The sequence below is a fragment of the Entelurus aequoreus genome, linkage group LG02 (genome assembly GCF_033978785.1).
Source record: "Entelurus aequoreus isolate RoL-2023_Sb linkage group LG02, RoL_Eaeq_v1.1, whole genome shotgun sequence".
Taxonomy (NCBI): domain Eukaryota; kingdom Metazoa; phylum Chordata; class Actinopteri; order Syngnathiformes; family Syngnathidae; genus Entelurus; species Entelurus aequoreus.
The window spans coordinates 84,516,176-84,531,175 of NC_084732.1; the positions used below are offsets into that span (position 1 = coordinate 84,516,176).

Consider the following 15,000-nt stretch of genomic DNA (forward strand, 5'->3'; position numbering starts at 1 on the left):
AAAATATAATCTGCAATCTGTGTAAAAGGTCAACAATTTTTGCATAAAAAAACCCCAAAACAAAATATGACGGTAAATTGAGTAGTAGCGCATCCTGCTGGAGTACTGCAGCACTACGGTAATAGCGTTGAAATACAACACAAATGAGTGCTTAAGTCCTTGTTTTTTATGTAGATAATCACATTAGTTAAATAGTCTGTACTGTTCATTGCAAAATTAGATAAAAAATTGTGTTATGCTAAATAATTTATCATATTTTGCGCAGTTTGCGAACATTTTGTCACAGCACACGTACCCTTGAACAAATTAAAACTAGATTTGATTTACGGATTTAAGTACATTTTAAAATTACTTTTTAATTCAAAATACAACGTACGAATGTGGTAAATTACTCGTCATATTTATAGTAGTTTAAAATGGATGGATGCGTAAATTTTGACGCAGCATGTGTACCCTCGAACACAACATGACGTCTTAAAATTAGATTCACCGTTCACAACAAACAAAACATATATTTGAATACTATTCTTGTAATATTGTTTAATGTAAGCTCAAACGTAAAAACACAACATACAAATGTTGTTATTTTAAATTACTTGTCATAGTTTGCGCAGTTTGCGTAAATGTTGGCGCAGCGAGTGTACCCTCGAACGCAACGTGACGTCTTAAAATTAAATTGGATTGCATTGACACGGTGTTCGACAATTTTAAATATATCTGAACACAATTTTTTGTAATGTTATTTACTTTTGGATCGAAATAATAATAAATATTAAATAATAAATAATCAAAATAAATGCGTTGTTTATTTATTTTTTACGGGTATTTTTCTAACTTCCGGGAAGTGCGTCACGTGTTTGAATAACACTGCGAGCTAGCAAAAAGTGGTAAATAAATGCCTAGCGGTACCGTAGAAATAATGAGCAGTGTAGCTTTAATATACTTTGTAGTTGATTGCTGATCGATCGGTTATGGCAGCGTCTTTGTTGCAGCATCGCCGTAGTGTTTGTTGGAAATATTTTCGAGTTTTAGCTCGTTCGAGACACAACTGTCGGATATTAGCCGACAAGGCGACCTCCAATGACAACGACGTGCTGTTACGATGCAGCAGTGCCACAAAAATGCTTGTTGCAATGGCCAAGAGGACTCTAACTGCTCAACCTCACAATATAATCAAGGTAATAAATACAAGTTAATTAGTTGGATTGATTATTTTATATCGCGGTTATTGTGACCAAAATTATCACGGTACTGGGTACTGTTAAATGTGCTCCAAAAGTACTTATACACACTGAAATGCTTCACAGACACATACTATACTATCATTGACACAAGTGGCTTTCTAAGAACCATGTCATTGCTATTTGAGTGTTTAAATATCTTCTTCCGTTGTGATTTGTAGAGGTTTTAAGTGTTTCTTAATGATAATGCGTCATTTCCGGGTTATGTGACGTCACCCTAGTTAATTTCAGACACGCCATGTTAAAGTTAAAGTACCAATGATTGTCTAGGTGTGGTGAAATTTGTCCTCTGCATTTGACCCATCCCCTTGATCACCCCCTGGGAGGTGAGGGGAGCAGTGGGCAGCAGCTTAGCCGCGCCCGGGAATCATTTTTTGGTATGGATCTTCATACAAACCCTGTTTCCATATGAGTTGGGAAATTGTGTTAGATGTAAATATAAACGGAATACAATGATTTGCAAATCATTTTCAACCCATATTCAATTGAATGCACTACAAAGACAAGATATTTATTTATTTATTTTTATTTATTTATATTTATATTTGATGTTCAAACTCATAAACTTTTTCTTTTTTTTGCAAATAATAATTAATTTACAATTTCATGGCTGCAACACGTGCCAAAGTAGTTGGGAAAGGGCATGTTCACCACTGTGTTACATGGCCTTTCCTTTTGACAACACTCAGTAAACGTTTGGGAACTGAGGATACACATTTTTTAAGCTTCTCAGGTGGAATTCTTTCCCATTCTTGCTTGATGTACAGCTTAAGTTGTTCAACAGTCTGGGGGTCTCCATTGTGGTATTTTAGGCTTCATAATGCGCCACACATTTTCAATGGGAGACAGGTCTGGACTACAGGCAGGCCAGTCTAGTACCCGCACTCTTTTACTATGAAGCCACGTTGATGTAACACGTGGCTTGGCATTGTCCTGCTGAAATAAGCAGGGGGGTCCATGGTAACGTTGCTTGGATGGCAACATATGTTGCTCCAAAACCTGTATGTACCTTTCAGCATTAATGGCGCCTTCACAGATGTGTAAGTTACCCATGTCTTGGGGCACTAATACACCCCCATACCATCACAGATGCTGGCTTTTCAACTTTGCGCCTATAACAATCCGGATGGTTCTTTTCCTCTTTGGTCTGGAGGACACGACGTCCACAGTTTCCAAAAACAATTTGAAATGTGCACTCGTCAGACCACAGAACACTTTTCCACTTTGTATCAGTCCATCTTAGATGAGCTCAGGCCCAGCGAAGCCGACAGCGTTTCTGGGTGTTGTTGATAAACGGTTTTCGCCTTGCATAGGAGAGTTTTAACTTGCACTTACAGATGTAGCGACCAACTGTAGTTACTGACAGTGGGTTTCTGAAGTGTTCCTGAGCCCATGTGGTGATATCCTTTACACACTGATGTCACTTGTTGATGCAGTACAGCCTGAGGGATCGAAGGTCACAGGCTTAGCTGCTTACTTATTTCTCCAGATTCCCTGAACCCTTTGATGATATTACGGACCGTAGATGGTGAAATCCCTAAATTCCTTGCAATAGCTGGTTGAGAAAGGTTTTTCTTAAACTGTTCAACAATTTGCTCACGCATTTGTTGACAGAGTGGTGACCCTCGCCCACTCCTTGTTTGTGAATGACTGAGCATTTCATGGAATCTACTTTTATACCCAATCATGGCACCCACCTGTTCCCAATTTGCCTGTTCACCTGTGGGATGTTCCAAATAAGTGTTTGATTAGCATTCCTCAACTGTATCAGTATTTATTGCCACCTTTCCCAACTTCTTTGTCACATGTTGCTGGCATAAAATTCTAAAGTTAATGATTATTTGCAAAAAAAAAAAAAGTTTATCAGTTTGAACATCAAATATGTTGTCTTTGTAGCATATTCAACTGAATATGGGTTGAAAATGATTTGCAAATCATTGTATTCCGTTTATATTTACATCTAACACAATTTCCCAACTCATATGGAAACGGGGTTTGTACTTAGCACTCTGTTCTAAGGTTCAAAGTGCACAATTTATTAGCTTAGTTGCTGAGACAGAATGTGTTTATACATTTGTAGATTGTGGTACTACATTTGTAATGGGGAAAGACGTGAATTTGCCTTTTTATTAATGTTAGCTTTTCAGCTAGTTAGCGAGTAGCGCACTCAAGGAAATTAGCAGTATCACCGTGTGTTTATTATAATAATAACATTTTTCAAAATGGTAATACCAATCGGCAGGTATTTTTTAAATGGTCTTTGTTAATGTTAGTCAATTGTTAGCATGCTCGCATCAGTATTTTAGCAAATGACAATGCATAATTTCCGGTTTATGTGACGCCACCCTACTCAATTTCCTGTTGTAGATACGCCATGTATGGATCTTCATACTTAGCACTCTGTTCTAAGGTTCAAAGTGCACAATTTATGAGCTTAGTTGAGACAGAAATCTGTTTTTACAACTGTAGTTTACATTTGTAATGGGGAAAGATGTGAATTTGCCTTTTTATTCATGTTAGCTTTTAAGCTAGCTAGCGATTAGCGCACTCCAAGAAATTAGCAGTATCACAGAGTGTTTATTACAAGTGCAGTTTATCAATCACGGTTTTACAATAATTTAAAATTTTAAATAGCAATACCAACCGCCGGGTATTTTTTAAATGGTCCTTGCTAATCTTAGTCAATTGTTAGCATGCTAACGTTAGTATTTTAGCATGCTAACACAAACATGCTATCTTTTGTTTAGCTATTTTTGCAGGTATACAACTCCGAGTCATAAACGGTCTTCTGATACTTTTCCTTCAAGATTTATGTTTAACATAATGTTAATTGACAAGCGGTAGAAAATGGATGGATAGATGGATGATTTTTGTTTGACCTTTTAAGAATGAATTAAAAACAAAAATGGAAATGGTATTTGACACATATTAACTTTTAGTATGTTAACCTAACAAGCTAGCTTTTAGGTAATTTTACAGGTAGACACCTTAATGTCAGATATTTTTTTCACTTAACCCATGCTTACTGTTAGCATGCTATTTTTTTAAGCCAATTTTGCAGGTATTCACCCAAGAAACAGATATTTGGGCACTTATTGCATGCTAATTGTTAGCATACACATTTTTTTGTCCAATTTACAGGTGTACACCTCAGAGTCTTATACCTTGGTACTCATCAAATGCTAACTGTTTGCATGCTCGCGTTTCACGCTATCTTTTGTAGCTCATTTTGCAGGTACACACTTAAGACTCCTATTTTGGTAACCTGACGCTATCTGCCGAGCATGTTAACTGTTAGCATTTCAGTTCGGCTTCGACTTTTCAGCATTCACATGCAATTTCCACCAAAATGTATTTTTGTAGCTGTCTATTGTATTTATATGTTGGTACCAACAACCAAAATGATGGACTTCCCCATTTCAGAGTCTTCTCCACAGACCACTGCCTCCTGGAATGGTTGACATCAGCAAAGAGTTAATCAGGACCAACCTGCTGAGAAATCCTGTTGGTTTAGGAAATTTATTAGGTAACAGTATTTTTTCCCCTCTACTAAAATATTATGTGTCAGGTCCAAATCCAGCTTTATTTTAATTAATAAATATTTGGTTACAGGTGCTACAAACTTCTTCAGTACATCTCAGTCTAAACAAGCGGGGGAAAAAAGTAATGGGCCCAAAGGAAAAACACCAGAGGAAGAAGAAGGTAAGGCTCCTATATATATATATATATATATATATATATATATATATATATATATATATATATATATATATATATATATATATATATATATATATATATATATATATATATATATATGACATATATGACATACATACATACATACATATATATATATATATATATATATATATATATATATATATATATATATATATATATATATATATATATATATATATGTATGTATGTATGTATGTATGTATGTATGTATGTATGTATGTATGTCATATATGTCATATATATATATATATATATATATATATATATATATATATATATATATATATGTATGTATGTCATATATATATATATATATATATATATATATATATATATATATATATATATATTATATATGTATGTATGTCATATATATATATATATATATATATATATATATATATATATATATATATATATGTATATATATATGACATATATATGCATATATATATATATATATGTATGTATGATGGGATTCCGATTCTTGGGGTGACGATTCAATTAAACACAATTCTCATAATATATTATTTAGTGTACAAATTATAATAAAACCTTTTTGTTGATAAAACCTCTTGGCTGATGACGTACAACATTTACGTGCAGTGTTGGCCCTAAAAAGTATTTTCAAAAATATATTTTAAAAAAAGGATTTTTAAAATCCTTTTTACAAAAATCACAGAATGTTTATCAATCTAATAAAATAAAATAGAGCAACTCTAATACTTAGCATAGACATTTACAAAGCAATTGAAAAGACATACAAAAAAAACAATAGTATTTAAATGCAATACTAAAAAAAAAGGAAAACAAAACATTAATAAAATCGACAGTATCAATAATAAAAATAATATTATCAATGATACATTTTTTATAAATAATAATAATAAAAAATATATAAATTAAAAATAAATAAATATATATAATAAAAATATTTACAAAAAAACAATATATAATTTTTTTTAATCTATTCTCAAAAATTATGAATCAATTTAGAATTGAAATAAACAAAAATTTTAATTTAAATGTGAATCGATTTTTGGAGCACCCCTAATGTTTACCTTTTGTAAAGAACTTGACTAAAATAGAGGAAAAGTGTTCTTATTGTTTATTGTTTATTGAATGGATCCCTATTAGCTGACGCCAAGGCGACTGCTCGTCTTCCTGGGGTCCATATAGGAGCATACAAAATAAAAATACAAAGAATACATACATTACCAAACATTATACAAAGGAAAAATACAACATAAGATAAAAAAGATATTGAGGGCATTTAGATGTAAACTGGCTGTCCAGCTTTGCACAAGTAAAAACTCAGCAGGACCGCTTGTATCAAAGATTTTAGATGAAACCCGATATCATCCAATATTGTTTTTTGTTGATATCAATATTGGATCAGGACACCCTTAGTAAACATTGTCCTGGGTCACTACGTTTGTGCGCTTCACAGTCAACTACCTTCTCAAAATGTTGTGGTTTTTTTTACCCAGAGGAGAAGAAGCGTCGCGACCAGCAGGAGCAGATGCACCGAGAGCGCCTGAGAATCCTCATATTCGTGGGGATCATCTCGCTCTTGATAAACTTAATCAACACCAGCGGCGGCAACATCTCTTGGAATGACTTCGTCAACGAGATGCTGGCTAAGGGAGAGGTGTCCCGTGTCCTGGTGGTTCCTGAGAGCGACATCGTGGAAATCTACCTCCACCCCGGGGCAGTCATCTTCGGGAGGCCAGTATGTACGCCGGCTACAGTTTCATATCAACCAACCTGAGATATCATGACTAACATTTCCTCTATCTTGGGTATAGAGGATCGCGCTCAACTATCGGATGCAGGTCGCCAACATTGACAAATTTGAGGAGAAACTGAGAGCTGCGGAAGAGGAGCTGAATATTGACACTAAGGACCGCATACCCGTTTCGTACAAACGCACCAGTTTCTTTGGAAAGTAAGTTTGTGCTGTTTGTGAAGTAAAATTCCTCTTTTTATCGAGATGATTGACATGTTTTGTTGCAGCGCCTTATACGCCCTGGGAATGGCGGCTATCGGCGTGGCGATCCTGTGGTATGTCTTTCGTATGGCAGGCATGGGCGGCAGGGAGGGCGGCTTCAGCGCGTTTGTGAGCGACAACAACCCGTTGCTGTGATCGTGTTGCCTTCGTTCAAACGCACTCTGACCTTCCTGGCTTTCCTAACAGAATCAGCTGAAGATGGCCAAGTTCACCATCGTGGACGGGAAGTCGGGGAAAGGCGTGAGCTTTAAAGATGTCGCAGGCATGCACGAGGCAAAGATGGAAGTGAAGGAATTTGTCGACTACCTCAAGGTGAAGTGCATCACTGTGTCTGTCTTATAGCCTAAAAACTGTATCGCAATATTGCAGCCCCCTGTGATAACGATATACAGTACACTGCAAAAACTGAAATCTAAGTAAGATTAAATATCTCAAATAAGGGTGATATTTGCGTATTTTCTGTCTGATAAGATAATTCTTCTCACTAAGCAGATTTTATGTTAGTGTTTTACTTGTTTTAAGGGTTTTGGTCCTAAATTATCTCAGTAAATCTCAGCTTGTTGCTGAGATTTTATGACCTATATTGAGTAAAACATGCTTGAAACTAGAATATCAACTGATGCAAAGCTGTGTCATCAACACTCACAAGTATAAAACTACTTTTTTAAAGTAATAATTTCTTACTTCAAGCATGAAAAAAAAATCATGATGCCGAGCGCATATCATTATGTCAAGATAATGGCACTAGTATTTATTTAATTTAAGAATATTTTTCAACATATTAAATAAAAAGGTCTCATTTGTTTTTCTACCAAGAAAAGTGCACTTGTTATTAGTGAGAATATACTTATTTTAAGGTATTTTTGGGTTCATTGAGGTTAGCTAATTTTACTTGTTTTGCAGTGTTTCCCATAAACTGCCAAGATACCTGTGGCGGTGGGGGCGTGGCTATGGGCGTGGTCACCATGACATCATCGAGTAATTTGCATAATTTACTACAATGATATGATTTTCTCTAAAAAGGCTCAAAAAATGTATAGTTACTAATTAATAATAACAGTTTTGTTTTAAACGTCCATCCATCCATTCATTTTACAATATAATTACAACACTTTATGTACATATTTATATACAGATTTGAACAATAAGTTATTCACTGAAATATATTTATTAATTGTGGTTCTTACAAAAAATATATCTTATAAAATATAAAAGCTAAAATGTCTCTTAAAGCTATGCCCCTTTAATTAGTGCATACTAAATAATTTAACTTTAGCCTACTACTACAACCATATTATTTACCAGCAACATAAAGTGAAACAGAGGCAGCGGTGTCCTGCCACAGTAACAAATAAACAGAAAACAGTAGTGGTCAAATACAAATAAGGCAACAAGAGAAGTATCCTACACTTCTCTTTTGTAAAGTAAATCTGAACAGCCTATATGGGCATCTACATCAACTATATGATTTGCCTGAGAAGCTGGACAGGACAACAAAAAACAAAAAAAGTATTTGTGGCGGACATATATGTATAGAGTGTATTTCTTTAAAGTTAAGACTAGTTTAAAGCTATCTTCATTGAAAAGTACAGTGCTTTTCTTTCAAAAATAAGGACATTTCAATGTGACCCCAAACTTTTGAACGGTAGTGTAGGTCATAAAATCTCAGCAACAAGCTGTAATATCTTACTGAGATCATTTAGGACCAAAACCCTTAAAACAAGTAAAACACTCTAACATAAAATCTGCTTAGTGAGAAGAATTATCTTATCAGACTGAAAATAAGCAAATATCACCCTTATTTGAGATATTTAATGTTACTTAGATTTCAGTTTATGCAGTGTAGTAAAGTATGAGGTCTCTGCCAAAAAAAAGTATTTCATGAAAGTAAAACTGATTTTTTTTGTCACGTTTATGTATTCCACACAGTTTTCCGCATGTAAAACTGTAATTATTCTCTATAAAATGGGTTTTGTGTTGATATTTTTTAATAGGATCTATAATATAAGTTATTATAGAAAAATTGATTAATTCTACTAAATTGCGGATTACTACAGAAATCGTAGTAGCACTGCATTCATAACAGCGCCGCTTCGCACTCACATACTGTCTTGATATGATCTGTTATTCAGAATCCTGACCGTTACCTCCTCCTGGGAGCCAAGGTTCCGAAGGGGGCACTGCTGCTCGGGCCCCCGGGCTGTGGGAAGACTCTGCTGGCAAAAGCTGTCGCCACAGAGGCTCAGGTGCCATTCCTGGCAATGGCAGGTTCTGAGTTCGTAGAAGTCATAGGAGGTATGTCTATTGCTGACATATTTCTAAATGTTACTGTTCAAAACGTCCGCGGCCCACGGCGAACACAACACCTGCTCGCTACTCCACCTCCAAAACTTCTTATTTAGCTTGACATGCACCTCTAAAAAAAATATCGACTGTATAATCTGTAATTAGTCGGCTTTTTAACGTTATTTTCTCTATGTGTACGTCATAGTTTTTACTCTATACTCCTCTGCTGGACAGATGGTGTAGTTACACAATTTTATTCTGCCGTTATGTTTCAAAATAAATAATAATATTTATATATATATTATAATATTTATTTATTTATATATGCACCTTATTGCTTTTTTATCCTGGACTACCATGAGCTTATGTAGCGAAATTCCGTTCTTATCTGTGCTGTAAAGTTCAAATTTGAATGACAATAAAAAGGAAGTCTAGTCTAGTCTAATAACTTTGGGCACCACACGATTCGATTTAATTCGATTCCTGGGGCTAACGATTCGATTCAGAATCGATTCTCCATTCAAAATCAATACTTTTTTTCCAATAACATTGGATGCCAGTTCTATGATTAACTACATTCCTCCACAAAATAGACAAACAGCTCTGATACATTTCTATATTACTTAAAAGAAAATCGATTATTTATTTTTTTTGAATCGATTAAGAATCATTACGAATAAGAATTGCGGTTAATTGGAAATTTTTTTTTTTTTTTGCTGAAATAAGAATTGTAGAGCATATTGTACATGTGTTTGGCCCAAATTAAGTGTTAATTTAAGTCTTATTTACGTCGTATATATGTAACAATGCGGTGTTTGCCTTATTTTCTATTATGTTCAATCGATAAAGACATTCACCAAGCGGGGCTTTTGTTTGCGAGTATAGGCTAAATGATTCCCGGGCGTGGCCACCGCTGCTGCTCACTGCTCCTTTCACCTCCTAGGGGGTGATCAAGGGTGATGGGTCAAATTCAGAGAATAATTTTGCCACACCTAGTGTGTGTGTGACAATCATGGGTACTTTTAACTTTTTTTTTTTTTTTTTACTTTAACAACATGGCGGCTAATCTTGGTGCCACTTTATCTTCACCATGACAATAATGTCGACCGACTTTTGGCCGAAAAACTTTTTGGCGCACTGCATCTTCAACTCCTGCCTCATCAATAACACATCTCCACATCGGTGCGGTTTTTTTGGCATGAGAGATATGGAATGACACGGGATGCTAACAACACGGTTAACGATCGTAGTTGCGACTGTCAACTCGACCAAGTTTTGGCAGAAAAACTTACACCTGTGATGTCAACATATGGTTGGACTAGTTCTTATGAGTGGAATTACCCAGGATGTGATGAAGTATTTCCACGTAGTAGCCGTGTTGTAGTGGCCGGGTGACTGCCATAGTAATGCGGTGAGTACCGTATTTTTTCGGAGTAAAAGTCGCTCCGGAGTATAAGTCGCACCGGCCGAAAATGCATATTAAAAAAGAAAAAAACATATATAAGTCACACTGGAGTATAAGTCGCATTTTTTGGGGAAATGTATTTGATAAAACCCAACACCAAGAATAGACATTTAAAAGGCAATTTAAAATGAATAAAGAATAGTGAACAACAGGCTGAATAAGTGTACGTTATATGAGGCATAAATAACCAACTGAGAACGTGCCTGGTATGTTAACGTAACATATTATGGTAAGAGTCATTCAAATAACTATAACATATAGAACATGCTATACGTTTACCAAACAATCTGTCACTCCTAATCGCTAAATCCCATGAAATCTTATACGTCTAGTCTCTTACGTGAATGAGCTAAATAATATTATTTGATATTTTACGGTAATGTGTTAATAATTTCACACATAAGTCGCTCCTGAGTATAAGTCGCACCCCCGGCCAAACTATGAAAAAAACTGCGACTTATAGTCCGAAAAATACGGTACTGTAATCTACAATAGAACACTCTAAAGGCTATTATATTGGGTGAAACCAGTGTAAAGGCGACTTTAAGGGTGTTATTTCATGTTTAGATGGCTCTAATTATGTAAAAATAAACTTATTGCAAATATTTGATTTATCAATAATAGAGATGTCCGATAATGGCTTTTTTGCTGATATTCCGATATTGTCCAACTCTTAATCACCGATTCCGATATCAACCGATACCGATATATACAGTCGTGAAATTAACACATTATTATACCTAGTTTTGTTGTGATGCCCCGCTGGATGCATTAAAGCAGTGGTTCTCAACCTTTTTTCAGTGATGTGAACATTTTTTTAATTCAAGTACCCCCTAATCAGAGCAAAGCATTTTTGGTTGAAAAAAAGAGATAAAGAAGTAAAATACAGCACTATGTCATCAGTTTCTGATTTATTAAATTGTATAACAGTGCAAAATATTGCTCATTTGTTGTGGTCTTTCTTGAACTATTTGGAAAAAAATATATAAAAATAACTAAAAACTTGTTGAAAAATAAACAAGTGATTCAATTATAAATAAAGATTTCTACACATAGAAGTAATCATCAACTTAAAGTGCCCTCTTTGGGGATTGTAATAGAGATCCATCTGGATTCATGAACTTAATTCTAGACATTTCTTCACAAAAAAAGAAATCTTTAACATCAATATTCATGGAACATGTCCACAAAAAATCTAGCTGTCAACACTGAATATTGCATTGTTGCATTTCTTTTCACAGTTCTTTTTGACAGACATTTAAAAAAAATCTCACGTACCCCTTGGCATACCTTCAAGTACCCCCAGGGGTACGCGTACCCCCATTTGAGAACCACTGCATTAAACAATGTAACAAGTTTTTCCAAAATAAATCAACTCAAGTTATGGAAAAAAAATGCCAACATGGCACTGCCATATTTATTATTGAAGTCACAAAGTGCATTGTTTTTTTTAACATGCCTCAAAACAGCAGCTTGGAATTTGAGGAGGTTGAAGTGGGCGGGGTTGGGGTGGGCAGGGTTGGGGGTGGGGGGTGGTAGCGGGGGGTGTATATTGTAGCGTCCCGGAAGAGTTAGTGCTGCAAGGGGTTCTGGGTATTTGTTCTGTTGTGTTTATGTTGTATTACGGTGCGGATGTTCTCCCGAAATGTATTGTTTCTTGTTTGGTGTGGGTTCACAGTGTGGCGCATATTTTTAACAGTGTTGAAGTTGTTTATACGGCTACCCTCAGTGTGACCTGTATGGCTGTTGACCAGGTATGCATTGCATTCACTTGTGTGTGTGAAAAGCCGTAGATATTATGTGATTGGGCCGGCACGCAAAGGCAGTGCCTTTAAGGTTTATTGGCGCTCTGTACTTCTCCCTACGTCCGTGTACACAGCGGCGTTTTAAAAAGTCATACATTTTACTTTTTGACACCGATACAGATAATTTTGAAACCGATACCGATAATTTCCGATATTACATTTTAAAGCATTTATCGGCCGATAATATCGGCAGTCCGATAATATCTGACATCCCTAATCAATAATAATTGTACTTCGCGGCAATTCGTCTACCACGGTCAGGCCTGGAAGCCATTAAACATGGGTGCAGTATATTTCAAGGTGAAATAAGAAAACACCGAGCACAGTTGGAGATTCTTCTTTGAATGTTGTTGTGTTTGTAGGTCTGGGTGCTGCCAGGGTGAGGAGCCTGTTCAAGGAGGCTCGCGCTCGGGCTCCCTGCATCGTCTACATCGATGAGATCGACGCTGTGGGGAAGAAGCGCTCCACCAACATGTCCGGCTTTTCCAACACCGAGGAGGAGCAGACCCTCAACCAGCTGCTGGTGGAGATGGACGGTGTGTTCAGTTCAGAGCAGTGATCATCAACTCAATTGTTTCGGGGGCCACATTTCCGGAAAGCTAAGGACCGGTGGGGCCAGACTTCTCCCTCACTATTAGTCTTTCTTTGTATATTCTGCAGAACCCGCGTCCTCTACAGTGGACATTTGATTTTGGTGTGTTTATTTTGTCAGAGTTACAGGAGCGCTCTGCTCTTTCTAAGGAACATTTTGCAAAGAAGATCATCTCTATGACAACACTAGAGTTTTTTTAAAGAATTAGCTGCAAAAATTTTACACTCTCAGAAGTTTTTTGAACTGAACTCGAGGGCCACCAGTTGAATATCCCAATTGATGGAAAAGAGAGGACCTAAAATGGAACCTTGAAGAACACCACTAGTATAACTAAAGAAGTTGAACAAATAATCAAATTAATAACCTTTACGTACAGTACAGGCCAAACGTTTGGACACACCTTCTGAAGCTAATAAGCCAAATACTAGAGTCCGTGAACATTGCTCCAAAGTACGGATTTTGTGTTGATTTATCGTGTATACAAAAGCAAACATTGAGATGTTCAAAGGCAGTAATACACGATGAATCATAAAAGCCCCGGTTTAGGCTGTCCTTGCAGTCGGTAATTGTCTTGCCAGAAGAATGAACAATAACATTTGTTCTTTTTCAGGGATGGGAACGACCGACCACGTGATTGTCCTCGCTTCCACTAACAGAGCCGACATTTTGGACAACGCTTTGATGAGACCTGGAAGACTGGACCGGCACGTTTTTATTGATCTTCCAACCTTGCAGGTGCAAACTGGTCGTACTTACCGAAAAATGATAATACATTAGAAAATGCGGGCCTAAATTATAGGGTTTTTTATTTCCAGGAGAGAATGGAAATCTATGAGCAACATCTAAAGATCTTGAAACTCACTCAACCAGCAAACTTCTACTCATTGCGTCTGGCGGAACTCACGCCAGGCTTCAGTGGTACAATGCAACAAATATTGACGTCCTTAACCTTTAATGCACAATGTATGGGCTCACTAGAATGTCTCCACAGGTGCAGACATTGCTAACATATGTAATGAAGCTGCCCTGCATGCTGCCAGAGAAGGACTCAAGTCGATTGATACTTTCAATTTTGAGTATGCAGTGGAGAGAGTAATAGCAGGTGAGGCTCAACCTGCATGCTATTTGTCATACGGGGGAAATATTTCATTTCATATGATGGTCACATGGTTTGTGTTGCAGGAAGTGTAAAGAAGAGTAAGATCCTTTCCAAAGAGGAGCAGAGGGTGGTTGCCTTCCATGAATCGGGACATGCTTTGGTCGGGTGGCTGCTCGAGCACACAGAGGCAGTCATGAAGGTAACGCGCTCACAAAGTATTATAAACCTCTGGAATGGATCCAATACTGTAAAATATTATCAGAAATGCACCAATTATGGCCTTTATTTGCAGCCCGCAGCACTTTCTAAAAATAAAAATAAAGTTAAAAAAGGGAAATAAAATAGCAAATAGGGGAAATTTTATGAGAAAATACTTTCAATGTTGACTATTAACATAAAGCTGCCATCCAGGCTGTTTTTTAAACTGTCATTGTTAAAAAAATTAATAAAAGATTATTGTTTTTTCTAAAGATGTCCGATAATATCGGGCTGCCGATAATATCGGGCTGCCGATATTATCGGCCGATAAATGCTTTAAAATGTAATATCGGAAATGATCGGTATCGGTTCGGAAATGATCGGTATCGGTTTCAAAAAGTAAAATGTATGACTTTTTAACGTAGGGAGAAGTGCAGAGCGCCAATAAGCCTTAAAGGCACTGCCTTTGCGTGCCGGCCCAGTCACATAACATCTACGGCTTTTCACACACACAAGTGAATGCCAAGCATACTTGGTCAACAGCCATACAGGTCACACT

At 36.3% G+C, this 15,000-nt stretch overlaps 1 protein-coding gene across 1 annotated transcript in view; it reads left to right on the plus strand.

Annotated features, from left to right (window-relative positions):
* Positions 1 to 824: 824 nt before the first annotated feature.
* The window catches only part of spg7 (SPG7 matrix AAA peptidase subunit, paraplegin), a 21,475-nt gene continuing 7,299 nt past the window's right edge, over positions 825 to 15,000 (plus strand). The window contains exons 1-13 of the mRNA XM_062033592.1: positions 825 to 1,178; positions 4,665 to 4,767; positions 4,854 to 4,943; positions 6,476 to 6,717; positions 6,794 to 6,933; positions 7,002 to 7,104; positions 7,183 to 7,308; positions 9,129 to 9,291; positions 12,915 to 13,088; positions 13,755 to 13,879; positions 13,960 to 14,062; positions 14,136 to 14,246; positions 14,327 to 14,442. Of these exons, the coding sequence (XP_061889576.1) occupies positions 972 to 1,178; positions 4,665 to 4,767; positions 4,854 to 4,943; positions 6,476 to 6,717; positions 6,794 to 6,933; positions 7,002 to 7,104; positions 7,183 to 7,308; positions 9,129 to 9,291; positions 12,915 to 13,088; positions 13,755 to 13,879; positions 13,960 to 14,062; positions 14,136 to 14,246; positions 14,327 to 14,442 (1,803 nt within the window). The 5' untranslated portion in view covers positions 825 to 971. The remainder of the gene's footprint in view (positions 1,179 to 4,664; positions 4,768 to 4,853; positions 4,944 to 6,475; positions 6,718 to 6,793; positions 6,934 to 7,001; positions 7,105 to 7,182; positions 7,309 to 9,128; positions 9,292 to 12,914; positions 13,089 to 13,754; positions 13,880 to 13,959; positions 14,063 to 14,135; positions 14,247 to 14,326; positions 14,443 to 15,000) is intronic.